The 26585-nt window shown below is 44.5% G+C and overlaps 7 protein-coding genes across 11 annotated transcripts; 1 reads left to right on the forward strand and 6 right to left on the reverse strand.

The window, feature by feature from the left end:
• Positions 1–727: 727 nt before the first annotated feature.
• Positions 728–3283, forward strand: Or2a (Odorant receptor 2a). Its single transcript, XM_002057177.4, has 2 exons — positions 728–2197; positions 2263–3283. The coding sequence occupies exons 1-2, from the start codon at positions 968–970 to the stop codon at positions 2311–2313; spliced, it is 1281 nt and encodes a 426-aa protein (XP_002057213.1). The 5' UTR covers positions 728–967; the 3' UTR covers positions 2314–3283.
• A 50-nt stretch (positions 3284–3333) lies between these two features.
• On the reverse strand, positions 3334–5674 carry crn (pre-mRNA splicing factor crn). Its single transcript, XM_002057178.4, has 2 exons — positions 5537–5674; positions 3334–5474 (listed from the first exon to the last, which is right to left on the reverse strand). Exons 1-2 carry the CDS (start codon positions 5570–5572, stop codon positions 3429–3431), a joined length of 2082 nt encoding a protein of 693 aa, XP_002057214.1. The 5' UTR covers positions 5573–5674; the 3' UTR covers positions 3334–3428.
• On the reverse strand, positions 5535–7692 carry LOC6633422 (alpha-tocopherol transfer protein-like). The gene is made up of 6 exons (XM_002057179.4): positions 7444–7692; positions 6986–7145; positions 6850–6931; positions 6485–6787; positions 6291–6427; positions 5535–6231 (listed from the first exon to the last, which is right to left on the reverse strand). The coding sequence occupies exons 1-6, from the start codon at positions 7544–7546 to the stop codon at positions 6150–6152; spliced, it is 867 nt and encodes a 288-aa protein (XP_002057215.1). The 5' UTR covers positions 7547–7692; the 3' UTR covers positions 5535–6149.
• A 461-nt stretch (positions 7693–8153) lies between these two features.
• LOC6633423 (uncharacterized) lies at positions 8154–8816 on the reverse strand. Its single transcript, XM_002057180.1, has one exon. The coding sequence runs from the start codon at positions 8814–8816 to the stop codon at positions 8154–8156; it is 663 nt and encodes a 220-aa protein (XP_002057216.1).
• A 114-nt stretch (positions 8817–8930) lies between these two features.
• LOC6633424 (alpha-tocopherol transfer protein) lies at positions 8931–12731 on the reverse strand. Of its 2 annotated transcripts, none has more exons than XM_002057181.4 (6): positions 12504–12731; positions 11021–11180; positions 10865–10946; positions 10083–10424; positions 9895–10031; positions 8931–9186 (listed from the first exon to the last, which is right to left on the reverse strand). In XM_002057181.4, exons 1-6 carry the CDS (start codon positions 12625–12627, stop codon positions 9117–9119), a joined length of 915 nt encoding a protein of 304 aa, XP_002057217.2. In that variant the 5' UTR covers positions 12628–12731; the 3' UTR covers positions 8931–9116. The 2 variants fall into 2 exon arrangements, with proteins under 2 accessions (XP_002057217.2, XP_032295480.1); XM_032439589.2 differs by having other exon boundaries at positions 12355–12705.
• A 10-nt stretch (positions 12732–12741) lies between these two features.
• On the reverse strand, positions 12742–15753 carry LOC6633425 (circumsporozoite protein). The gene is made up of 4 exons (XM_070208301.1): positions 15748–15753; positions 14325–15433; positions 14038–14113; positions 12742–12792 (listed from the first exon to the last, which is right to left on the reverse strand). The coding sequence occupies exons 1-2, from the start codon at positions 15751–15753 to the stop codon at positions 14648–14650; spliced, it is 792 nt and encodes a 263-aa protein (XP_070064402.1). The 3' UTR covers positions 12742–12792; positions 14038–14113; positions 14325–14647.
• A 1444-nt stretch (positions 15754–17197) lies between these two features.
• LOC6633426 (protein unc-93 homolog A) lies at positions 17198–24936 on the reverse strand. Of its 4 annotated transcripts, none has more exons than XM_070208739.1 (5): positions 24760–24936; positions 22886–23668; positions 22244–22675; positions 19488–20823; positions 17198–18988 (listed from the first exon to the last, which is right to left on the reverse strand). In XM_070208739.1, exons 2-5 carry the CDS (start codon positions 23030–23032, stop codon positions 18621–18623), a joined length of 2283 nt encoding a protein of 760 aa, XP_070064840.1. In that variant the 5' UTR covers positions 23033–23668; positions 24760–24936; the 3' UTR covers positions 17198–18620. The 4 variants fall into 4 exon arrangements, with proteins under 4 accessions (XP_070064840.1, XP_070064839.1, XP_070064838.1 ...); XM_070208738.1 differs by having other exon boundaries at positions 24699–24936; XM_070208737.1 differs by having other exon boundaries at positions 22886–23671; positions 24699–24936.
• Positions 24937–26585: the final 1649 nt, after the last annotated feature.

Below are 26585 nucleotides of genomic sequence, written 5' to 3' on the forward strand. Positions count from 1 at the left end.
CTAAATTGAACCAGCGAACTCTTTTCTGCTGGTTCTCAAATCCAAATCAGCGCCATAATCTTAGCCAAGCATTAGAATATATATTAAAACCTGATCTAAATCAACTGCCAAGTCGAGAAGTTGACTTCTTCGACCCCATTTATGAAATCTAATCTCGATCAGATATTATATAGGTCAATAATTGAGTTTCTTCCGAATTTTTTGGAAGAGTCTAGTTATAAATTACTTCGATTCGGGCTGGGGTTCGTTCAATTTCAGTTTAAATTAATTAATTTACTTGCCGAAAATATGTATTATTTATATTGTTTTTTTTTTAAGATTAGCTTAGATTAATTGTTTACAACTGTTCGCTCTTGTTATGGGTTTTCCCATTGAATATAGAATGAAACGTTTCCTATTTGAATTTTGTTGTGCAAATTCTAATTGGACTAATTGGCAAAACTTTTCCTTCAGTCCTTACGCCCATCTCTCAAGTCACTCACAAGAAAACGGGCTCAAGAACATTTTCTACACCTACACACACACACACACACCTACACACCCACACACACACACGTGCATTTGTATCATATCATGAGAAATGTCTCTGCCGAATGACCTGCAATTGTCTCGAGGAGCGTTTAAATGCCTGCCGCTAAAACCCGCCGTTTAGTTAGTTTCTTTCCATTGAATGACTGATTGATTGATTGATTGATTGAAAACCACCCACACCACCCCCCCCCCCCCCCCCTCCCGCAACCAGCCAAGTTGATAAACTTTTCGAAATAAAATCCAAAACAGAAAATAAACAGCGAACTTTTAATGCAATTTTGATTGGGTTGTTTTTGAACGTTTCACTGTCATTACGAACTTTCGTTTATATAATGGTCTATAATGGAGCCCGTAATTGTCGGACAGTCGGACCGAAGGCTATAAATGCCAGTGTGCCGGACGGAAGGACACCAAAAAAGCTGGGAGAACAACGACAATGGACTACTTGCAGGAAGCGCCGCAGCTAATCGAAACGGATGTGGAAATGGCGAGCAGACGGGATGGGCATGGGAATAGGGTTGGGTATGAGATCAGGATCTGGCAACTGAACACGCACGATGCTGTGCGGTATCATTGGCGCGTCTGGCAGCTGACCGGCCTGATCCAGCCGGCGGGCATGTCCCGGCCGTTGTATCTGGTGCGCGCGATTCTGATCAATGCGCTGGTCACACTGCTATTTCCGTTGACGCTGCTGGCCAAGCTGTTCTTCACGCACAGCCTGCAGGAGCTGTGCGAGAATCTGACCATCACCATAACGGACATTGCGGCCAATTTCAAGTTCATCAATGTGTATCTGGTGCGCCGCCAGCTGTTCGAGATCCGGCATCTGCTGCGCCGGCTGGACAGACGGGCGATCGACGTGCAGCATCCCGAGGAGCTGGAGGCCCTCCAGCTGGCCGTCAATATGGCGCGGAAGAGCTTTCGCATATTCGCCGGCATCTTTGTGCTCGGCACCGCGCTTAGCTGTCTGCGTGTGACAATCAGCCGGGAGCGTACTCTGCTGTATCCCGCCTGGTTCGGCATCGATTGGCAGCACTCGGATGCGGCATATTTTTGCGTCTGCGGCTATCAGCTGCTCGGTTTGACTGTCCAGGCACTGCAGGACTGTGCCAACGACTCCTATCCGCCGGCCTATCTGTGCATACTCACGGGCCATATGCGCGCCCTGGAGCTGCGCGTCCGCCGTATTGGCTATCCGGTGTGGAGTACGCGCTCGGACAGCTACAATCAACAGCACTATCGTCGTATTGCCCACGTGGAGCTGTGCCGCTGCATCGATGACTACATTAACATTATCAAACTGCACGCGATCATTCAGCAGATCTTATCGATCGCCTGCCTGGCCCAGTTCCTCTGCTCCGCGGCCGTTCAGTGCACCGTGGGCATGCACTTTCTATACGTGACGGACTCGAATGATCTGTCCGCCATGGCGTTGTCCATGGTGTTCTTTATCGCCGTCACCCTGGAGGTGTTCATCATCTGCTATTTTGGGGATCGCATGCGCGGGCAAAGCGAGAAGCTCTGCGAAGCCTTCTATGCCTGCAACTGGGTGGAGCAGACGCCGCAGTTTAAACGCACCCTGGTAATCACCCTGATGACCAGCCAGCAGACATTCTGCATCTATGCCGGCGGCCACATAGCCGTCACACTGAGGACATTCCTTCAGGTACACACACGAAAACACATTTCTCAATATGCCAACTGTGTCCATCCATTGGGATTTACTTCCAGGTCGTCAGGTCCACCTGGTCCGTCTTCACACTGCTGCTGAGAGCCAAGTAAGCGATCAGGAGCTGGCCTGAGGAAGCAACTACCCAACTAAACTCTAATAATACCCAGATCCCTGCAAAGTAATGCCTTCAGCAGATTGTAAACAATTTTTCAAGTTAAAGGTAGACGGACCTTAGGTCCCCCAAATCCCCCAAAAAACTAAAGATCCCTACGAGCACAATTTGGATCATTGCAAACATAAGTAAACAAATATATATTGTCTATATATTTCTAGAGAACTATCGCTTATCGTGTAGAGCTCCGAGAATTATCTCTATACATAGAGATAAAGTTATCTCTAGGAAAATTAGGAGCCTGGCGTACCTCAAACTTTTATAGCCCAATTTAAAATCAAAAAATCGTATGCTTTGACATCTAGAAATCCATAATCAGAGTTTGAGATGGATCTATAGATATAGTACTTATATCCGAGAAACGAAATATTTCAGTAAGGCCAGGGTTTTGACATAGGCAAAAATATGCGAGTCCCCACATCCACAGAAATTCTCAGATAAAGATATACACAGTATTGTATTTATATATATCCCTTGTAAAATGAAACACCATCACAGATCTATTGCTCTTGACTATATGCTCGCAAATTAGGATGATATTTCCCAATCGGATTTTCCAGCTTTACCAGAGCCCAAGATTTTAAACATTATCTTCTATCCATTTTCATCGTTCGTAAGATGTTAAATATAAATGCATAAAACTACATTTAAAACTTCAACTTTCGCTGACAACATGTTTCACGCGCGTATTCCGCCAAAGAGGGTGGATTTTGCGAAAAGTGTGAAACACGTCTGAAATGATTTTGCGAGCGAAAACACAATCTTAGCCGGAACTTACAACACATATACTAACTACACTACAACTTTTAGCTATTTAGCTCTGATAGTTGATCGATCAGAACAGATATATAGAACATATATATAAATATTATATAGCAATCCTTAGTAGAAGCCACTCAACACACACACACAGTTTCAAATATTAAAAATAAAATTGAATAAAAGTAAGCACTGCACGCAAATTCCATTTTAGTTTTATTTTAAAGTGTATGAGCTTGCTGTGGTATAAAGGAGGGGAGCGGGAGGGAAGGGGCGGCGGGAATAGTTACCTTTCTATGCATCAACTGGAGCTGGTGGTGGTTTAATATCTTCAGCTGGAGCTGGCTGAGTGTCCGTGTCATTGTCCTTTTGCTTCTTCCACATTTTGGCGGCGGCTAGAAGCTTGAGATTTGGTCGCGCCATCTCATCCTCGGGGAATACATAATCGAAGATCTCCTCCCAGCCCTCCTCGACGCCATCATCGGAGACGATCTTCTGTCGCCGCTTGATGCGACGCGGCATCTTGTCGAGCACCTTTTGCAGGGACTGAGCATCGTTCACGTTGCGCTCAAAGTCCCGCCACGCCTCCAGCAGCAGGACACGCGACTCTTTGTCGTTTAGCTGGCGCAGCATATCGTTGGCACGCTCGTAAATGCGACGTGCCAGGCATATGCTCATGTCGGCATCAGCATCCGTTTCGCCATGAGTGACGCCCATCTCGAATTTGGCAAACGATATCCAGACCTTGACATGCTGCGTGCGCTCCAGCAGCCGCTCGTATAGCTGGCGTGCCAGCTCCGTTTCGCCCAGGGCGACCTCAAAGTCAATGTACGCCTTCCAGAGTAGCTCGGGCATATCCAAGCGCGGCTGCTGCACGGCCAGCTCGAAAATGGCCCGTGCACGTTCCGTATCGCCCAGCAGGTTCTCCAGTTCGGCAAATTTCATCCATGTGACACAATTCTCGGGCCCAAACTCGAGAAACTTTTCATATAGCAAACGACAGCGCTCAAATTCACGCAGCTGTATCTCCAGATCGATATAGCCGCGAAATAGCTTGTCCCTGGGACACATGCCAATGGCCATGCCCAGAGATTTGCGCGCCTTCTGCAGCTCCTTGCAGCGCAGCTCGAACTGTGCGTACAGCAGCCACACTTTGCTGAACGTAAACTGTTTGTGTGGTATCAGCTCCAGGCAGGTCTTGTAGATGTCACGCGTGCGTTCCACATCCTCCGCCTCGAGCTCCTCGTAGAGCGCATAGTTGATCCAGATATAGATGTAGCGGCGCCAATAGTTCTTCTCTTTGGCCGGCGGCACATTGGCAATGGCGCGCTCGTAGGTCTCGCGTATCTGGTCCTTGTCGCCCTCGGCCTCGATTAGGCGTAGATAATCAAACCAGGCATCGTAGTTGGTGGGATTGGCGGCCACCTCCTGTTCGTATTGATGCTTGCGCTTGGACACAATCACATCTTCGATGCCCGCCCGATCGCCATACTTTTTCTCGTGTATCGTATAGGCCTTGAACAGCTCGGGCGTCCGATCCTTGGGCAGATGATCTAGTGCATATTTGTAGATAATGCGCGCGCGCTCGTGCTCCTTCTGGCCCTCCTCGAAGCGTGCAAAGGCAATGAACAAGCGCTCCTCGATGTAATCATCGCCAAAGAATTCAACCGCACGCTCAAAGACACGCCGAGCGCCGTGTATGAATCCGTGCGTCTCCTCGAAACGCGCAAACTTGATCCAGTTCTTAACATCAGGATGGACGTAGACGAACCGTTCGTAGACTTCGCGGGCACGATCGATTTCCTTGTAGCGCAGCTCGAAATTCACGTACGTCTGCCATGCCTGCTCCTCCGGCTGCCATTCCATCCAACGCTCGAAGACTTGCCGAGCACCGGCCACATTCTCGAGCATCTCCTCCATGTAGGTGTACTTGTACCAGAACTGATTGACGCGTGGCATTATGGTGACTGCACGATCCCACAGATTTCGTGCATGGTTCACCTGTTTGTTCTTCATTTCCATTTCGGCATATTTCAGCCAGAGCGTTACGTTTCGATGTTCGTTGTCCAGCGCCCGCTCCCATATGGAGCGTGCACGCTGTATCTCCTGCTGCTGCTCCTCCCATTGTGCGTACTTGATCCAGTGGCTGACCACCATGCGATTTTTGCGTAAGTTATCTTCAAACGTTTTACGTTTCCGTTGCTGGTAATCGGCCAATTCGGCGGGATCGGAGATTTTCTGTTTTGGCGGCGGCGGCAATATCTCCAGATCACGCTCTTTAGCCTCGCGCAGCAGCTGTTCCGCGGTGATTTGCACCTCGGCTGGCGCTTTGTTTTTCACCTGAAAGCAAAACGTTTTTGGTTGAGGTGCGTTCGCTGCATTCGGTTAATTTAACCACTTACCTTTGCCACCTTGGGCATTTTCTGTGGCCGTTCCATGTTTAGATTGTGGTTGGAATCTCGTCAAAGCAATAAAATTTCACTTTACAGCACTTTAAACGTACTTTTTTTTAGGAATATGTGCGGCTGCTGCTCCTCAAAATAAACACGGCATTAGAGATGCGCCAATTGCAAATGCTTCTTCTTCTCACTATTCTGGCATTTACAGCGCAGCGTCGAAGCTATCGAGTCGCGGCAATAAATACGACATATATCGATTACACAGACAGCTAGCCGAATCGATAACTTTTCACAAACGTATTTGAAATAATAGTAAATTTGTGCTACATTTAGCTCATTGTTTAATTTGTTGTTAATACATTGTTATATTCTCTTGTCAGCTGACTTGTGCAGGTATTGTTGCACTCACAATTGTTTTAAACACCAATAAACTTTAAGAACTTTATAAGGCATCTGTTTAATAACCCTCAAAGGAACAAACCCATATTTCAAATATTATATACAAACATAAATACACTGCAAATGCAAAAGCTACACAATTATGAACAAAAGTAAACAAATTCAAATACTACATCTATGAAAAAAAAAATTGTCAATTGGTCTTCGTGCAGCCGCCTTAGTTAAACAGCTTCCACGACTTGCCGTTACGCTTCTCGGGCTTTTCAACGTGCCAATGATTGGGATCCATTAAATAGTCGCTAAAAAATATAACATTCGGTCAACCACATAAGTATAAGCTGCTTCAAGCATTTCTCACCGTTTCTCAGCCAGAACCTTTTGGGTCTGCTCACGCAGCGTGGCCAGCGATCCGGCACAGCCTCCGTATTCCTCGGGCAGCATCATGCGCGGCACGAACGTGTACAGCGAGTCAATGTTGGATGTGTGAAAACGTATCTAAAATGAATGGAATTCGAGAACAGGCCAAATATACTTGATGATGATGGGACGCACCAATCTGAAGACCTCGTCGCTAATGAACGGCTTCACCACGCTCACAATGCGATCCAGATACGTGGGACAATTGATCATATGGATGGCTTTGAGGCGCACTGGGAACGCCACCTGCAGGAACTTGATGTAGGCACGCAGCGTGCTGATCGTTAGACGCGATATGTGGCGCATTGTGGTGCCCTTCATATCAAAGATTTGCACCTCACCCTCCGACAGCAGTTCGGGTCGAGCCGGATCATCGACCGTTATGAAGCGACAATCGGTGACCATGAAAAATGCGCGCGTATCCTCCGTGTGATGCATCTGCAAACGAAATGCTGTTCAGCAGCAGCATAGAAATTAGATCAAACTGTAATCATGCTTACCTTGGACGGTTCAAAGTCCTTGAAGCAGTAGAGCGAGACCTTGTAGTTATCCGGCGTCAGACCCGGCAGCGGTAAGATATCCCTGCAATCGGAAATCTAAAACTTATTCCAAAATGTCAACTGATATATGGCATACGCATAGTCAAAGGTGCGACGACTGTCCTCGTCCAGCGGATCCCGTTTAATAAACAGATGCGGATGCTTGTTGCGCAGCGCATAGTTCACCTCGATGAGCTTCTTGGTGTCCTCCACATTTCCGTACATGCACTGATAGAAGCGGCGCAGCAGCAGGGGCTCTGCCAAAACAGATATGCATGAGTATATATTGTAAAAATATTTATATATACATATATAGATGGGCAATGACGTAACGGCTGCCCAGCATACAGCATATTATGCAGGCTATTAAAATGGCCGAAATACTTCTCTGCCTACTAACGACCTCATTAAGTATTATTGGCGCATGTTTGGGTCGATGGAGACAAGTGTTTACATTCGCTGGCAACATTTCAACAATGCCCCACGTTCCCCCAATCAATCTGCAAGCCTAGCGCCAGTCGGGGCATTGCATCATTTGCCCGGCAAGATGTTTACCAATTTCTTGTGGCAGATTCTCGTTGCAAGCGAACCATTCGCAAAGCTCGGCCAAATCACGATCGCGTCTCAGCTGATTCTCACTTTCACTATCGCCGCTCATGCTTGAGTTATCGTTATCGAAGCGAAACAGAACAAGGTACTCGTACTCGTGTACTCGCAATCGGTATCGGTATTTGTATCGGTTTTCAAATGCGTGCGCAGCGAACCGTTGCGTTTGAAGCCTGCTGCCCAACTGACTGGGCCAGCGTCGCCTTTAATATTTGTTTCCATTATTCGTGTACGTATTTAAATGTGATTATTGATTGATATTGCGTATACGTACGCGCACGTATCATATTTTTTTGTTTTTAAATTGCTTTCCGCTTCCATTTGCCATTTGTGGGCGCTTAATAGTGCCCAAAAATTTGTGCCCGCGCTCATCAGTTACAGCTTCTGCGCATCAATCTAATCACCTGGTCGTGCATTGAATTCACGCTTGGCCAACCAAATTTTGAATAATTTTTAACTGAAATCGAAAACGAAACCGAAACCATTATGAATTCAAATATGAGCAGAAACGCGATGACGCTTCATTTGTTTGGGTTTTATGGGTTTTACACTAAATAGCCAACATTAGGCCATGTTTACGATCTGATACAATAAATTTGATGTGCACACAAATATACACATAATGGACCATTAAAACTTGAACTGTTTGCAGCTCTCGCTTAGCATTTGCGATAATTTTGGTGCGAATCGCCAAAAGCCGTGCCCCGCTGCCGCAACGTGAGTGCGAATGCAACGCGCAACAGATCCAGACAGAGCACCAACAGATTCTGATACCACATGAACGTATTTAGCATGGCGAGTGCATAGAGCAGCTTCGATGTGGCCACCATTATGGATATCAGGCAGCCCAGCACAGCGCCAGGACGCTGCAACAGCCCCATCACAATCAGCAGGCATGTGGTGGCCGTCATCATGATGCTCAAGTGTCGTTTGACTGTCGCCAGCTCCGGCTGGATCAGTGAGTAAGACAAACAGATACCAATCAGCAGGCCAATTAGCAGCGTCCTGCGCCAAATGCGGCGCTTATAAGCCGGCGTGGCATAGCCATAGAACATGCCCAGAAAGACCAGGTTCAACGCCAGACTGCTGCCGTTGATCTTCAACATGAGCCGATCGCCGCCCAGCTGAGCCAGTCGCATGCCCAGCGCGGCCAGCAGCAGAGCGCCCAGCAGCGGCCTTATGGAGATGGCCTCGTTGCAGCGATCCGACTTCATGCGGAATACCAGGCCCAAGCCGCGCAGCAGCTTTACACAGCTCAGCGCAATCGCCAGCTGCTGCAGCTGTCGCCTGTGGGGCTGCAGTAAGGCGCCAATTGTCTCCATTTGCCGATGGAACCAATTTTTCTTGAGCACATGCAAGCGATTTCGAAAATTTTAAGTAAAAAAACGCATACGAATTCCCGAAACTGGTCTAAAAAAAAAAAAAAAAAAAACAAATAAAACAAATTTTTTTTTATTATTTTCTATTTTTGTGTAAAACCTCACTTTGTCACAGATATTTCAATGTAGAATTCAATGCTTATGTGTCAAGCACTTGTACAACAATTCAAATTAGCTCTCTTAACATTATAATCACATTTGCGGCAATAAGTTGGTACAGAATTTGTATGGATCTCCTCTATATCAGAACCAGGACCAGCGACTCTTGCTCGCCGCTGTCACTTTCCAATATTTATCATCGCTCAGATATGCGCTGGAATCGGAAAATATATTGGGTTCATTCAAATATATCACACACGTCTCATTTTTATTTTAAATAACTTCGGCTTCACTTGTCCGATCTAAATGACATTTTCACAAAATAAGGCATCCAAAGGCATCCCAAAGACATCTCAGGGATATTCGCTTCACATATAATATTTTTGAGAATATGCATGCCTATGGCTTAGAACGCCATCTGAAAATCGATAGTTATCGATTTCGGGGCAGCTTGGTGAGCCATCAATCATTTGGAATGACCTCGATCTGTCTCTAGCTCTTATAGTCTCCGAATTCCATCCGTGAATACAGACGGACAAGGCTCTCAATCGACTCTGCCATCGATGCTTCGATGGTCGAGTCAGTCAAGACTCAAAGTTTTTCGGCTCGAGCTGTTCGAGTTGTAAAGAAAATATTGATTCATTTGACTCGATCCAATCGAGCTCGCTTCAAACTCGACTATTTTGCTTGTTGCAACGAATGTATTTCTGGTTAGCTCGAACATGTTGTAAGTCGAGCTTTGTTTGTATGAATGTTCTCGGGTTGTATGAATCGTCGTTTCGAATGAAGCTTAGCTCGATACTCGGTTAAATCGTTTGAGTAGCCGAAATGAATCAGCTTATACAAGTTTGGTAATTGGATATTTCCTACTTCCGATCAATATATATATAAATCTATATACCTTAAAACTGCATGGACTTACGTTTTATCCTTCAAGATTTGCAACCAGTGCTGTTTGATTTCGGCAATTGTGCCAGCTTTACCTCCATATTCCACGGGCAGCATATCCCTGGGCACCAGCTCATAGAGGCTATCCATGCCCTCGGTATGATAATTGATCTGGCAAACGATAAGATATAAATCGGCATGAAATTAAAATCGCTCACATACCATTTGGTAGACCTCCTCCCTAATAAAAGGCTTCATCATGGCCATCATACGGTCCAGAAACGATGGACAGTTAATTATGTGTATGGCGCGCAGACGCGACGGATATGCCTCCTGTAGAAACCTCATGTAGACTCGCAGCACGAAGATCGAAACATAGGCCAAATGCCTCATCGTATAGCCATTGATGTCAACGATCTGGACATCCCCATCGGCAATATCATCGTCAACAATGCCAATGGCCTGGCCCTGGACAGTATCTGTTGCCGGCCTTTCGACATCTGGTTCGGTGAAGCGTGCATCAGCCATCATAAAGAAGATTTTGCTCTCCTCCACGGAGTTGCGCTAGGGTTTACAAATTTTGATATAAAAATAAATAGTTTTAAGATCGAACCATTAACAATTTGCTTTAGGCCAACCAAAACTTGTTTCCAGCTGTATTTCACCCGTGACGGTGGATTGGAAATGTATGTAAAAATAAAATAAATCGGACAATGCATATATTCCACCAATAAAGGTGGATTCTCGGGTTGTATGTCAAAAACAATGCATTTTCAACCATATTTGAAACAGAGTTAAAAGCAATTCGAATAAACGATAAATAAGTTGCTTGGCGCGGTTTCCACCCATGTTCCAGCCGCATGGATGGAATTGTAAATAACTGAAATATGAATTCAGTTCGTCATATAATCAAAGAGCAACAGCTAATCAGTAAGTCTGTCAACCAGCACAAAACAGGTTAATATATATATTTATATTAATGAATATGTACAGTCTAAGCTTACCGTGCTGGGATCGAGGTCAGCCATGCGGAATAGGAGAAGCTTATGCCGTTCCGGTGTAACGCCTGGCAGAATGAGTAAATCCCTGAAAGCACAAGTGTTATTATTAAAAGAATCACAAGGATATTGAATGGAAAGCTAAAGGGTTTTGCGCCTTACGATACTTTCAGGCCCTTGGCCGTTGACTCGTGCTCCATGTTGCGATCCAGAAATATATTCGGATTCTTATTGCGCAGACTATAGTTGAGCTGGATTAGGGTCTTCGTCTTTTCCACTTCATAGTGCATGCACTTGAGAAAGCGTAGCAATACGATCGGCTCTGCAGTAAATCATTAGAAATTCCATAATTATACACATGCAATTGTATATGTGGAAAAAAACAACAACTACAACAAAATACCTCGACAATAGACGCTGTTGTTCGCATGCGGAATTTAATTGTATTTCGTATACCCTTGCTGAGGGTATAAAAGTCTTATCGCGAACTGTGCAACACAAAGAATTAGATGTCTGGCACCTGATAAAGTATCTATATATATTTATATTCTTGATCAGTATCAGCTGCTTCTTCTCTGTAACTTCAACTTAAGATAAATACTTTTGATGCACATGCTGGAATCGGGCGCATATATCTATCTCTATCGCTATATCTATATCTTTTGTTTTTCGAATTATCAAACTTGACATTTGTTAGTTCTACCTTCCAGAAAGTATCAGTCGAAATATGAGTTATTGTATGGAATGCTATTTCCTAACGTATCTTATCACATGTCAGCCACAAATCGGTATTATGTAACACCCATCGGATCAAAATGGATTGGGCTATAAAGTTTATCTATTTAAGAACTACGAAGCGTACTCGACCTTTCTAAGGGTATTTAATCTTTGACGTGCCAAAGTAAGCTGTTTTTATAGCCTTTTAGAGAGTATTATAATTTTGTCATGAAATGTGTAGAAGGCGATATCTCCGAGCCTATAAGGTATATATATATATGTTATATACCGCTAGATCGAGTGGTCGATCTGTGTGCCTTAGCCTATTTCACCTGTAACGGTGGATTCCAAAAATCAATTAGTGAACAAAATTAATGCACACATAATATACGATCGGACGACGCACACTTTCCGCCAATAAAGGTGGATTCTCGGAAATATGTGAAACATGCTGAAAAGTAGATTCTTGCATGGAACACTTCTTTGTTTATCAATATATCTATATTTAAATTATGCTGTTTTTATATAAAGGCGCAATGTCATCAAGATTGCATTACTATGCTTTATAGCTCCATCGAAAGAATCGTTTGAAAATATGTGATATTGTGATATATATATGCAAGGGTATTTAAATCTTCGGTGTGCCAAAGACAGCCTATACTCGTTTCTCGTTACTTATAAAAATTGTTTTCTTTGGTTTTGTTGTTGTTGTTGTTGTGGCTGTTGCTGTTGTGGTTTAATAGCCACAAGCAATATCAGGTATAGATAAATCTATATACCTGGGTCTTGATTGTGTTGATAAGACTAACTGAAGCCGATTCGCTTGACCAGATGCGTTGTTACTTTACGTTAGTTATGCCAAATTGCGGCAAACTAATTCCTGCCTATGCCCAATATAGAGTCCCTTACAATTGGTGTGGGGACTCACCGATTTTGTCGGGCAAGTTGGGTTCGTTTTCGAACCAGCTCGAGAGCTCGCTTAACATGGCCTCCACTTCTTGGGCCGTTCTCGCTGTTGCTGTTGTTGTTGTTGTCGCTGTTTCTGTTGTCATCGTCTTGTTGTTGCTGTTGTTGTTGTTGTTGTTGTTGGCCAATTTTGAATTCGCCGCCTGACGCAATGCACTGCGATCCCCTTCGATTTCGCCGACCAACTGAGCAGCGGCAGTGCCAAAAATCGCGCCGTTCAATTGATAAAGCCCCTCGAAAGCTTGTTTGCCCTATACAAATACACACCCGCACACATGCGCGTGCACACACACGCACACATGGACGCGGGCATAAAACGTTTTATGCCTGTATTCTATGCTTAATTGAAATATTGCCTGCCGCCTGCTCGCCTTCGCTTCTGGCTGAGAGGGGGGGGAGGATGGGCAGCTGCTTAATAAGCTTAATAGACTTCAGCTTAAAGTCATTTTAGAGCCAAACACGAGCTGCACTGCGCTGTCTTTCTCGCTCGCACTCGCTTGCCCTGCGACAGGTTTGAGCTTTGGCAAAAGCTTCGGTGTCGTGAATGGCGTTGTAAGTAAACAAGTTAAGCTCTTTGCTTGACCCTAAATGCTGACACTGACCGTCAGAAATATGCGTACGAGCAGTATGAATGTGCCTGCTATACCCTGTACTGCGGCAGTATTGGTGTATATTGGCTTCTAGGCTATGATTGCAACGGCCAGTGGCAAATCTATAACAAAATTAAAACTCCAATATCTGTATTTGTACTAGCGAGTTTTTTCTGGCGTTTCCCGTGGCAGTTCCCGACTAGGGAATGCCCTGAACCCTCTGCTGCCAACACCAATTGCAGCTCGTACTACGAATTCTTTTGCTTTGACAGTAATAAAAATTAATTTAATAAAAAAGTCTTCTCATTAAACAGGTTTTCGGTATCGATTTTTATCGATTGCTTGAATAAGAAAAGTTATCGATTATCGGAAACAAGCTTGTACTGCGCGGGCACTAGGAGAACCTATGTTCAATTTCAAGTCTCAAGCTCTTATATCGATGAGCTGAGATCGAAACGTTCACACGTATGGACGGACGGACGGATCGACTTGGCTATTAATGCTGATCAAGAATATATATACTTTATGAGGCCGCAGATCCTTTCTTTTGCCTGTTAAATACATGTGCACAAATACAATATACTCCTTTTACCGACTAATCAACTGTCGACTATTAAACCCTAATTGCCCAACAAGTCTTTCACCGCCATTTCCCCCAAGGAGGAATTGATTTTGCGATAAGTGTGATACACCCCACAAATTTGAACAAAGATCTGTGAAAATGACTTTAATGTCGATCGCATGGTTAACAAAAAAGTTACATGCAAACGTGATAAGCGATTTTTCATACTTGTGGATGGAATTTTTCAAAAGCCCGTCACATAAGGTAACAATCAGTCAGTCAGTCAATCAGGACAAACAGTTTTACGTATAGAGATAAATATATATTGGTAATTGCGTACTCACCTGTTAATTCACACGCACGAATATTTGATTGACATCTATCATTAGGTGGGAGTCCAACTTGCTTGCAATGACGTCACTGAAAGTGAAGAAAAGCAGAAATATTGTTGATTAGCTTAAAACGCAGCTTACTTGAAATAATGAGAATCGCATAGAAGAGTAGTATTTAATATTACTGTTTTTTTAACAAATACATACATAAATGCAAGCCAACATGCCTGCATACGATTGTGATAGTTGTTACTTTTCTTTAAAATGCAAAGAGACAAATTTATGTCTATATTACGTACCAGTTTTTCTTTTGCTCTCTAGTCTCCTTCTCTGCCCGGACTGCGGCCGTCTCCTCTGGAGTTAAAGCATCCATTGCTCCTCTATAGTTGAAGCCGCCGACTCCTCCTGTGGTCAAGCTTCCGCCGTCTCCTCTTGTGGTCAAGCTTACGCCTCCTCAATAGTTGAAGTCGCCGTCTCCTCCTGTGAGTAAGCTGCAGTCTCCTCCTGTGGGTAAGCTGCAGCCTCCTTCATAGTTCAAGTCGCCGTCTCCTCCTGTGGTCAAGCTGTAGACTCCTTAATAGTTAAGGCCGCCGCCTCCTCCTGTGGTCAGGCTGCAGCAAGCTCAATAGTTGCAGCCACCGTCTTCTCCTCTGCTCGAACTAATGCCGCTTCCTCCTTCGCTCAAGCTGCCGCCGTCTCCTCCTGCTCTAGCCGCCTCCTGATGGTAGCCGCCTCCTGATGGTAGCCGCCTCCTGATGGTAGCCGCCTCCTGATGGTAGCCGCCTCCTGATGGTAGCCGCCTCCTGATGGTAGCCGCCTCCTGATGGTAGCCGCCTCCTGATGGTAGCCGCCTCCTGATGGTAGCCGCCTCCTGATGGTAGCCGCCTCCTGATGGTAGCCGCCTCCTGATGGTAGCCGCCTCCTGATGGTAGCCGCCTCCTGATGGTAGCCGCCTCCTGATGGTAGCCGCCTCCTGATGGTAGCCGCCTCCTGATGGTAGCCGCCTCCTGATGGTAGCCGCCTCCTGATGGTAGCCGCCTCCTGATGGTAGCCGCCTCCTGATGGTAGCCGCCTCCTGATGGTAGCCGCCTCCTGATGGTAGCCGCCTCCTGATGGTAGCCGCCTCCTGATGGTAGCCGCCTCCTGATGGTAGCCGCCTCCTGATGGTAGCCGCCTCCTGATGGTAGCCGCCTCCTGATGGTAGCCGCCTCCTGATGGTAGCCGCCTCCTGATGGTAGCCGCCTCCTGATGGTAGCCGCCTCCTGATGGTAGCCGCCTCCTGATGGTAGCCGCCTCCTGATGGTAGCCGCCTCCTGATGGTAGCCGCCTCCTGATGGTAGCCGCCTCCTGCTGTAGCCGCCGTCTCCTCCTGTGGTCCAGCCGCCGCCACCTCTACTTGAAGTGAGGCCTATCAGACTTACTTGAATTCATGAGAATCGAGTAGAAGGGCATTACTTAAGAATACGTTTTTTTTAAATTTGCAGCTCAGCTAGATGTAAATTTGGTGTTACATATAAACATACAAAATATTTGCATATAATTACTTACATATATAAGCCCACACATAATATATACACATATACATGCATACACACATGCATATAAACATTTACATATACATAAATACGTACTTAAACAGACATGCAACTATATGTAAATATAAGCACGCGCACAATCACGCATACATACAAACTACATACATGCACACATACATATATTTACAGTCATGTTTATGCAAGTGCACATAAATTCATACATACATACATAAATAGATAATACATAATTTCGTACATGGATCAATGTATATATACACACTTATACAAACAGACATTCGCATATACATACATATACACATATACATACGTAAATACATACTTACGTACATAAATACACGCATATGTACAGACATATATACAAACATACGTACATACAAACATACTGACATACATATGTACATAGATACATTCATACAAACATACTGACATACACACATATATGTACATACAAACATACGTAAATACATGCTCACTTACATATGTACATACATGCATACATACATACATACATACATACATGCATACATACATACATACATACATACATATATACATATATACATATATACATATATACATACATACATACATATATACATACATACATACATACATATATACATACATATCATATATACATACATACATACATACACATATAAACTTACATACATACATACATACATACACATATACATACATACACATATACATACATACATACACATATAATCTTACATATATGCATACATACATACATATATATATATATACATACGAGCTAGAGGCCTCAAATTCTTATTCTTTTAGTACAATTAAAATTTTTTACAATTGATTTTAATCTGGATTTGGACATCTCGCAAACCTTTAGAATATATACAAATGTTCCAACCGAAAGCAACTATGTAAACAATCTTTCTGATCGATTCGAAAATAAAAAATATATATATATATAACAAAAAAAAGAGACGTCTACTTGTTTTAAATGCTAAAACTATAAAATAAAATGATGGCATAACAAATGGCCCGTCCGCCCGTACAAATACTTCTAGCTTCGGCCAGTGTCCGATCTGCAGGTGCAAATGGAGCAAAGTGGAGCAAGGTTCAATGTGGATAATCTCTTTATTTATGTTGTACACATATAAATAAGTTTATTCATAAATTGTTTATGCTTAGATGTACTGTGTGTGTGTGTGTGTGTGTGTGTGGCATGTGCTTAACAATTTGCTTGACCATTTAATTAATTCGATTTTATTGAATTTTGTTTATTTGTTTAGGTGTTCCTTTAGTTAACTCTAGTTGGTTTTTATTAGCTTTGTTTTTTGTTTTTTGCTATCACTGTGTTTTTTCTTTTTAATATTTATTTTTTATATTTTATTTTTTAATTTGCGCATTTTAACTCTTGTATATTTTGGGTATTTCCGCTTCCCTAAGACATCTATTTAAAAAAAAAAAAAAACCCCAAATGGAGTTCAACAGTGTAAATAATATTTTTTGAAATACGTGTATGAAAATGCATTCTAAGTTTTCCTGATCCGATAACTGTCCATATAAAGTCTCAATTACAAAAATGTATTTGTTTTTTTGTTTTGTTAAAAGTTTGTTTCTGCGTAAAATGTTAACATTGTTCTTAGACCTTAGGATTTCACCTTTGCTATCCTAGCGAATATACGTTTATTTTTCAATTGGAATTCGTATTCTATTTTGTTCTTCATTGGATTGGGTAAACTGTTCGACCAACTGGACATGCCTCCAACGAAACCTATTCCCAAATACATCAAGAGCAACATTATGACATACATATACTTAGCACGATTTGACATTCATATACATTCTAGGAGCTAACACACATGTTTCTATCAAGTTCACAGCAATTCAGGGCTTTTAAAGGTATTGACTATTTCGAATATTTCAGACATGTTTCCAACATCGATTTCTCATCGAATTTCAGCTATTACCATTTGAGCGAAATTGAAGAGAAATTGATGCTTGGAACCGCATCTGAGTTGTATTTCGATTTCGATTAAAATGTCTCATTTTAAGCTTTTCATTTGTTTTTTTTTTTTCTTATGAGCCGCATTAAATCTTGTTCTGTTCTCGATTTCGTTTTCGATTCCATTTCAAAACAATATACATAGTTGTCTTTTATTTTTATTCGATTTCTTAAAGAGTGAATTTGACCTTTTCTGGTTTTGGATCCCATTGAGATAATACTTTATATTTTTATGGGGCCTGCTCTGAGCTGCAATCAATCGATTATATTTTCGCGTAGACCAAATTGAATCGAAAGCGAAATACAGAACGCGTGGCTTTTCTTATATTTTGTTGTATCTAGCATCTAGAGAGTAGTCACGCTTTACATTAACATCGAGCAATATTTAGGACATATTTGTTGCGCTTAAAAATGCCAATCATAATTCTTCAAGCTAAGCCTTAGCATTATCCATTGGTAACTGACCAGAGGAACGCTTCTAATTATCCTACAGATATATATATAGATATATGCGTTAACTAATCAGATAGGCTGTGGACTTGTCTAGTCCAAATTTCGTAAGGATTTGGAACAACATTGTTGGCACTGGCACATGTTTTGATTAGATTAATAGATACAATAAGATATATATTATGGATATACAATACATATATATAATAACATATATATATAGGTATATAGACAGTTAACAGTTATGGACTTGGGGTCTAGCTTTTGGTTTGGACTAAGTGCTCCAAATGTTCCAAGTCTGGAGCTGGGTGGAAATCTTTGGCATACAAAATCAAATATTGCAAGAGCTATTCCTACCTCTCATTCGCCCTACCTCGCTCTTCCTTCCTCTCGCTCCGTGTCTCTTTAAATACTGGTTAGATTGGCAGGACTGCGGCACGCCTGGGGGCTCGGCTCCGTGTCCGTTGGATGGGTGTCCTTGCTGTTATCCTGTCTTTCTCAGTCGCTCGGCCTGTGGCTCCGCTCGCCCACATCTACATGGTGTGCGTACGTGCCACAGTGCCCCGCCCCCCCCTGGACTAGCTGAAGTAGCTGCGTCATAAGCTGATGAGCGTCGCCTTCCGCTGCGCCTCCAGTCGCATCTCCAGCATCGCATACGGCGGCACACAGATCACCAGCAGCACAACCAGGGCAATGATCTTCACCGATTCGCAGAGGAATCCGTGCGCCGCAAACGTGATGGCCAGGCCAAGAAAGCGGAGCGCTTGCAGCGATGCATTTACCTCCGTGACCTGATCGTGCTGGACATGATTGAGGGTGATCAGCGACAGGAGCAGCGTCTCCCACATGCCATTGCAGGCGCCCCACGAGGCGGCTATCACATAGAAGAGGGCGCTGTCATCGCTCGATGGCTTCCAGCTGGACAGCGCCAGCAGCAAGCATGAATGAAAGAAGAAACCAGCCACTGGGCAAGCCCAACGATTAGATATATGGAAGCAATAAATTAATCGAAACTCTAATATCAAATACCCGAACAATTTTGTTTCGCTTGAGCCAGTCAAGGCTCAATTCGATTCGAACTCGAACTGTTCGAGTTGTGGACAACCAAATTGAGTTTTGAGTGTTTGAATTGCGGACGAAAAATTAAGTAGATAGGCTCGTTCGCACTGTTCGATTTGCAGACAAAAATTGACTCGACTGGTTCGATTTGAAGAAATAATCGCGAGTCAACTCGAACATGCTGCAGCTCGGGTTTAGTTCGAACAGATCGGCTCGGTCAAACTGTTCGAGTTCGGACAAAAAATTGAGTAGCTCGACTCGACCGAACATTCGGTGCGAGTCAAATAAGTTCGAACATGTTGCAGCTCGAGTTTTGTTTGTATGAATGTTATTTCGAGCTTGACGGCTTTCCGGGTAAATCGATTAAGTTTGAAGCAAATAACATATAAATGGCGTCTACTTACATATGACCACAATGCGTTTGGTGTGCCGCAGCAGCATGCTAAGCGTGCAGGAGACGATCAGCTGCATCAGGCCCATGCCGATGAGGGCGCCCGGTATCATGCTAATGCCCAGCGAGCAGGAGACAAAGGCGCGCAAAAAATCGCCCAGCATATAGCCCTGCTCGGTGCCGATGAAATACGCCAGGGGACCGGCAAACAGCAGCGTATCCGTGACATCCTTGACGACACGCTCGTGCCGTCCCGTCACGGCCAGCAGTCGACGTCCCTGCAGCATGGACAACATCAGCGCCAACAGTGACAGCAGCTCGTACAGCCAGAGCAGGGACTGGCCGCCGGCGCGATCGCCGCTCTCAATGAAGCCCGCGTATATCGAGCGTGTGCTGTTCGCCGGCCAGTTGAGCTGCTGCAGCTGAAGCGGGCACATGTCCGCGCCACAAATGCGTTCGTTGTGCTCGTTGCGATTGTAATAGTCCTCCGGCGGGGGCTCCGTTCCATTTGGCAGCGCTTCAACGGTGCCCGCCGAGCAGTTCCAATCGTTGGCATTGCACGCGAGCAGCAGCGAGGCCAGCAAGGCGCCCAGAATCAGGCCCAGATCCTGGGCGGCGCGATACCAGCGCGCCAGCCGTCGCACCTTCTGATCCCGATTGCAGAACATCTTGTGCTCCTCGTGCAACGCATCCGACGGCGTCAGCGTCTGGGTCTGCGTCTGCGTGCCGACCAGCGGGCACTCGTGCTGGGCGCAGCTCAGCTTGCCGCCAAAGTGCACAATGAGCGCCGCCTTGCAGCTGTTGGCGGCGCTCAGCGTAATACCAAGCACCAAATACGCCGGCAGCAGCGTATAGATGGAGGCGTACAGATGCGCCAGCAGGAACAGCGACACCGCCAACGAGTTGGCCGCCAGCAGCGGCATATAGCCAAAGCGGCGTATTAGCCGTGTGCCCGGCACACTGAGGACGGCGGCCAGCAGAAAGAGGGCGCTCAGCAGAAGCGATCCAATGTTGGGGCCCAGCGGCAGCCACTGTTCGCGATGATGCCACACAGAGCTGGAACCCTGCAGCGCCATCACCGGCAGCAGGACGGCGCTCATCAGGCCGTGGGCGATGCTCAGGCAGCTGAACTGGCGCCACACTCTCTGCCGGACATGGGCGGGCACCTTGTGCCGGCAGTTGCGGTTGTTCAGCGTGATCAGCCGCCGGATCGAGGTCGCCCCAATGGAGCTGTTTATCGATTCGCGGCGTCGCGATGCCGCCAACGCGGCCTGCACCTGGTACGAGGACACGGGATTTATTCGATGCGAACGCGTCGAGATCGGCGACGGCGAGTAGCCGGTCATATGCTGCAGATTGAGAAAAAACATCCAAACAACCAGATCAATCACAAATATTATATAGAGCGGGTGTGCCCAACCGCTGGCAGATACCCTGCACCCGGAATCGCCAACTGCCCTCATACATATTCAAGGCTGCCTACTTATTATTTATTTACCCTATTTACCCTTTTTATTCTATTCATACATATTTATCTTCTTTCTCACACTATAAGAAATGCATCGATATTTATCGATCTTGTAAAAGTTTCAGCAACTATCGATAAAAGAATTAAATATATATTTATATCAAGTCTCTGGCATTTTAAGATTCCCACTCAGATCGGATTGATGACTCAATCAATTACATCCCACCAATTATTCCAATTGAAGCCATACGCCATATAGATGTGCGAAGGGCTACCGATATCTTTAAAAATGTATGCAAAAGCTCCCAGTAGTAGAAGGGCCAGGTGTGTCGGTCCGTCTGTCTTCCTGTCTGTCTCTATGAACGCCTCCCCACTCGCTCTAAGGTCCTTGCAACGCTCAGAAGTTTATTTTATTTATCGATAACTTCGCACGTAACCCACAAAATCGATTAGAATCTTTATTAAGCTGCTGTCTTAGGAGAGTATATAAGTATAAAGACTTTAGAATTCCCTAAGAATTCCCAAATTAATCCATGTCTATATAGATACATGTATCTGTAAATAGAAGGTCGAGTGTTTGGTCACGACATCTCATCAAAACTGGTTACAGGGTATTCCCAAGTCTGGCAATCCCAAACAGAGCTCTTTATAGTATATTTTGTATTCGCTCGTAACGGTAAATTCAAGTGTTACGACAACTTATTGAACCTCTGATTACAGAGTATACCCAAGTCGGTCACTCCCGACAAGTGCAATTTATTATTTTTATTGCCTTTAAATATTTGTGTCCGATTCGCAATTGACAGCGCTGACATCTGAGCTGACCGTGAAGCTTCTTCCATTTGTGTTTTTCACATTAGCCACATTAGTCCGATTGGATTCTGTTTCACCCTTGCGCTTCCCCTTTGCCCACACCTTCGACAGGCCATTTAAAACGCAATTAAAACGGGAATGTGCGTGTCTGTGTTTGCGTATAATTACTTCTCATGGTTGTGGGGGCGTTAATCCAGTAGCTGTTGCTGACACTTGACCAACACCACCCCCACCCCACCACTTCCTCTTTGCCCCCCCCCCTACACCACCAGCCGCCACTAGCCGCCTGGCTGAATGGCACTGAGCCAAATTAAAGCTGAACGTCAAAGGCACAATTTGCAAGGACTATAAATAAATGACGAGTGCCCGTCCCAGTTGCTGGCCAGACCCTGGCCAGGATTATAACGCGTAGCATCAGGTTTACGTTTTTCAGCCCACGCACAAGCAGTAACCCACCCAGCCAACCATTCACCCAACCACCCACTCACCTCCATCAATTGGTCGTCCCAAACGTTATGCGGACCGCCGGAGCTGCGTGTCCGGGTGCGCAGCACGCGATGCCGTGTGGTCAGCGAATGTCGATGCTGATGATGCGGATGCGTATGCGGATGCGGATGCGTGTGCTGATGGTAAGGATGCGGATATTTCTTGGCGCTCATCAAGCTGCCGGCCAGACCCAGCATGGCAAAGCCGCTCAACGTTGTTGTTCCTGTCGCTTGTGTTGTTGTTGTCGCCGTTGTTGTCGCCGCTGTTGTTGTTGTTGTTGTTGTTGTTTCGGCAAGAGATTGGGTTTTTATGCCATTGACGCTGGCTAGCTCCCCATTGCCATGCCCATTGGCTGCCGTAAGACACAGCGAGCCGCCGCCGACGCCGCCGCCAATGCCCAGGCCAGCCATAATGTAAGCATTGTAGGAGAATTGCTGCATTGAAGACGTAAACAGATTATTTTAAGAGCACGCAGTAGGTGGCCAGGCCAAGCATGCACGCAATGTGCAGCTGTCCAGACCAGTTATCCAATTGAGAATTCCAATTGGATGGCACAGCAGCAAAGCCAATTGGTCAATTGCCCAATTGCTTGCACATGTTATCGATATTATCGACCGCCTCTAGCGATCATTTATCGAACTCACCTTGCGCTGTTGAGCGAACTGCGACAGGCGCTCGCGTTCCCGACTGGTGTCCCTGGCGCGCTGCTCCAGCAGCAGCTCGTACTCCCTGCGCTTCTCGCGTTTACGCTCCGCCTCCTCCAGTTCATGCAGATTCGGCAGGCTGCCCATAATTTGAATTCTTTTTGCTTTTGCAAAATGTTGTGTGCTTTTTCAAAATTGGTTTTCAAATGCAATTTCTGTGTACGTGTGCGTGTGCGCGCGCGCGTGTGTGTGTGTGTGTGTGTCTCAGCCTAAATGTGCCGCAACAACGACAAACAGCAGGCACGGATTCTGCTGAGTGCTTCTTGTGGTTGTTGTTGTTGTTGTTGTTGCTGTTGTTCCTGGTTGTTGCATGCCGAAAACGGAAACCATAGTGCGGACATATCGCTTTCCAAATATGTGTAAATATGTGTGCGTAATTAACTGTTAGCGCATTTGATTCTCAATTGTCAACTGCTTCGTTGTCCTCGCTCCCAACGTCAACATCGTTGTGGCCATTGCTGCCGCCGTCGACGCTGCCAACCGTTATGCATCTATAGTGAGTGTACGCGTGTGTGTATGTGTGTGTTATTGGGCACACTGCATAAGAAAGTTCATTGTACGCTGCCCGCTGCCAACAGCAGCAGCGCAGTCAGCACCAAACTGTTAGAATCGATGCTGTTGCTTGTGTTGTTGTTGCTGTTGTTGTTGTTAATGTTAAAGGGATATCCACTGTTTGCTCTCTATGTATTTATCGATATGTTGAGCTGTTTCTTGTCTGTTAACCTGCTAGAGAGGAAGAGAAGGCGAAGGAGTGCAAGTGGTATGCATAATGATGAGTAACAAAATAACAAGCCGTTATGCACCCAGACATTACAAACTGACATATGTACATACACATTCACGATGAATACACATGCATGCATATGTATGCATGTATGTTTCTATGCAAATGTGTACATGTGTATGTACGTATATGGCATTGATAATGTCTGTGCCATTGTCGCGTTGGCCTGCCAACAAATACTCTTCCCAATACACACACACACACACTTACACAAAAAATCATCAGGTGTGTCCATTGGCTGTTCACATGCACGCACGCACAAAAGCGCCCCTAACGGCAGAAGCTTGTGTGACTGTGTGCTTAGATCTGCATACATATACATTCATATGTACATATATATTCTATGTATGTTGTTTGTATGTATATGCATGCATATGTATGCGCTCATTAAACCGTTAATGCAACCAGCTTAAGAACTCAAAGCTTTTCAACACTATTAATTTGCATTCATTTCAGCTGCAGAGAGCTCAACCGATTTGCAAGCGACCTTCGAACACGAAGCTCCCTTCAAGGCTACAGCTGAAGCGTAGTTAAACGATTTACATGCCTAGACCAACCCACCCAACCACCCACTCGCACCCACGCCCCTTTCAACCGGAAAGCCAACGCCAGACCAGCATTTAGGCATATAAAATCATAAATATGCAATGCAAAATAGAAAAATTAACATTTTAAAAGCAAATCCCCAGTGCTTAACACACACACACACACACACACGCGACACGCATACGCACACACACGCATTCAAGTGCTGGCCACACTGTATACATATGCGTAATAGCATGCGTAAATTTGTATGCATGTGCGTGTGTGTGTGCACATATATTGAAAACTCGTGTTCAATGTTTATTTGTTTTGTCTTTGCCATTGTCTTTGTTTTTACGCTTGGCTTTGCCTTTGCTTTTGGCATTTACTATGCCATTTCGACATTGTTGCATTTGTCTGCCATATTATTATTTAAACGCTCACCTTGCAAATTTGTATTCAAAAAAAAAAAAAAAAAACAAACAAACAAACCAGTCGAACATACACACAAGAAAAATAACACTATTTAGTTGCCAAATTAAGGACCGTTCCCTAACTGATGTCTGTCTCGATTGGCACTGCTTTCGCTTTTGCTTTAACTTCTTGCCTCTCGACGTCTCGACGCTGTTGACAAGGCTCGGCCGCACGCAAACTCCTCCACTAGCGCACTGAACCAAAACCTGCTGCTGCTGCTGCTGCTTCTGCTGCTTCTGCTGCTGCTGCTGCTGCTGCGGCGGCTGTTGTTGTTGTTGTTGTTGTCATCTCGCCATTGTGAGCATGGCCCTTTGCTAGCAGCTGACATGCGCACTGATTGATGTTGATGCCATGCCCATGTAAAAGCCAATGCGACCTCCTAGCACAAACAACAGCAACGTTACCGTTACACCTACCACACCCACACCCAAAACACCCCCCCCCCCCTCCCTGCCATCAGCCATTCGCATCTGTTCACAAGTCCTTCAATGGCCTGCGGCTGGGTCGCCAGCTAAGCAGCTGCGTCTTTGCGGCTTCAGAGCAAAATAACAAACAAATTAAATTTCCCTCTTGGAAAGAACTGAAAGCGTAATTGGTAGAGGCAAATAGCCTATTACTGCAACTAGATGCGACAACAATTGGGACTCACTGTATTTAAGCATGTTCGAGTCATGCGCCGAACGAAGGACACTGCAGCTTTTCTTTAAATAAACCAGTTTTAACCAATCAACAATTGAAAGCCATTGGCGTTTGTAATTCTCAATAAGTTAAGGCTTCGAAAAAGAAACAAGGCGCTTGCAAGCAAAGTAAAACATGCAGAATATGGGCACTGTTAATGCTTCTTGCTTTGCTTATTGCGTTGATTGGCGTTTGTAATTCCCAATAAGTTAAAGCCCACAAAAGCCTGGTGAGTGATGAGAGAAACGAAGCTTCCTTCTCAAAGACATACAGAGCATCGGTCCCTTTAGGATTATTGTTTATTATTTATATACTATTATTAAATAATCAACTCAGTATTAACAATGTAACCTAAGCTGAATTAAATCATTAATTTGCCTTAAAAATTGTTTGAAAATTAGAATATATTAAAACAGATTTATTCTTTTCTTTGAATTGATAATGAGGTCAAATCATAATCAAAAAGCGGAACCTTATGAAAATCGGGAGAGTTTTGACCGAATTCGTACCAAAAATAAAGTTACGAGATTTAGATGCAAAACTGATCTAGAGGCGAAACCATGACCAAAGACCCAAACCTCATGAAAATCGAATGAGTTTTAACCAAGTTGTGGGTATGGAAAATTTTCACCTGTCCACTATATGGGATAATGGCTGATATAACCCGCGTATAAACGTTTTTCGCGAATTTTCTAAACATGCGGGTGGCATTTCCCGAAACCCCATCTTAACGTGCACCTTCATCACGCAAGAAAACTACAGTGAAAATTACAGCTTCCTTGCGTATACATATATACACATACGCAGACACATACAAACACACACACACATACATTCATATATACCTTCATGCATATCACACATACATACATATCACACATACATATCACACATACATACATATCACACATACATATCACACACACATACATATCACACATACATACATACATTCACACACATACAGACACTCACCCATACATACCCTCACTCACACAGATTAATGTTGGTTGACTGCCAAAACACTTGTTAACGTAACACTTCACTTACTATCAGAGCACGAAGACGTGCAAGTCCTACTTAAATTCTTGAGAATCGCAGAGGAGAGCTTGCACTAACAAATACGTTTTTATTCAATTTGCCTTTGTTTTATGCAATTGAACATACATGCATGCATGC

This window comes from Drosophila virilis, chromosome X, assembly GCF_030788295.1.
Source record: "Drosophila virilis strain 15010-1051.87 chromosome X, Dvir_AGI_RSII-ME, whole genome shotgun sequence".
NCBI lineage: Eukaryota > Metazoa > Arthropoda > Insecta > Diptera > Drosophilidae > Drosophila > Drosophila virilis.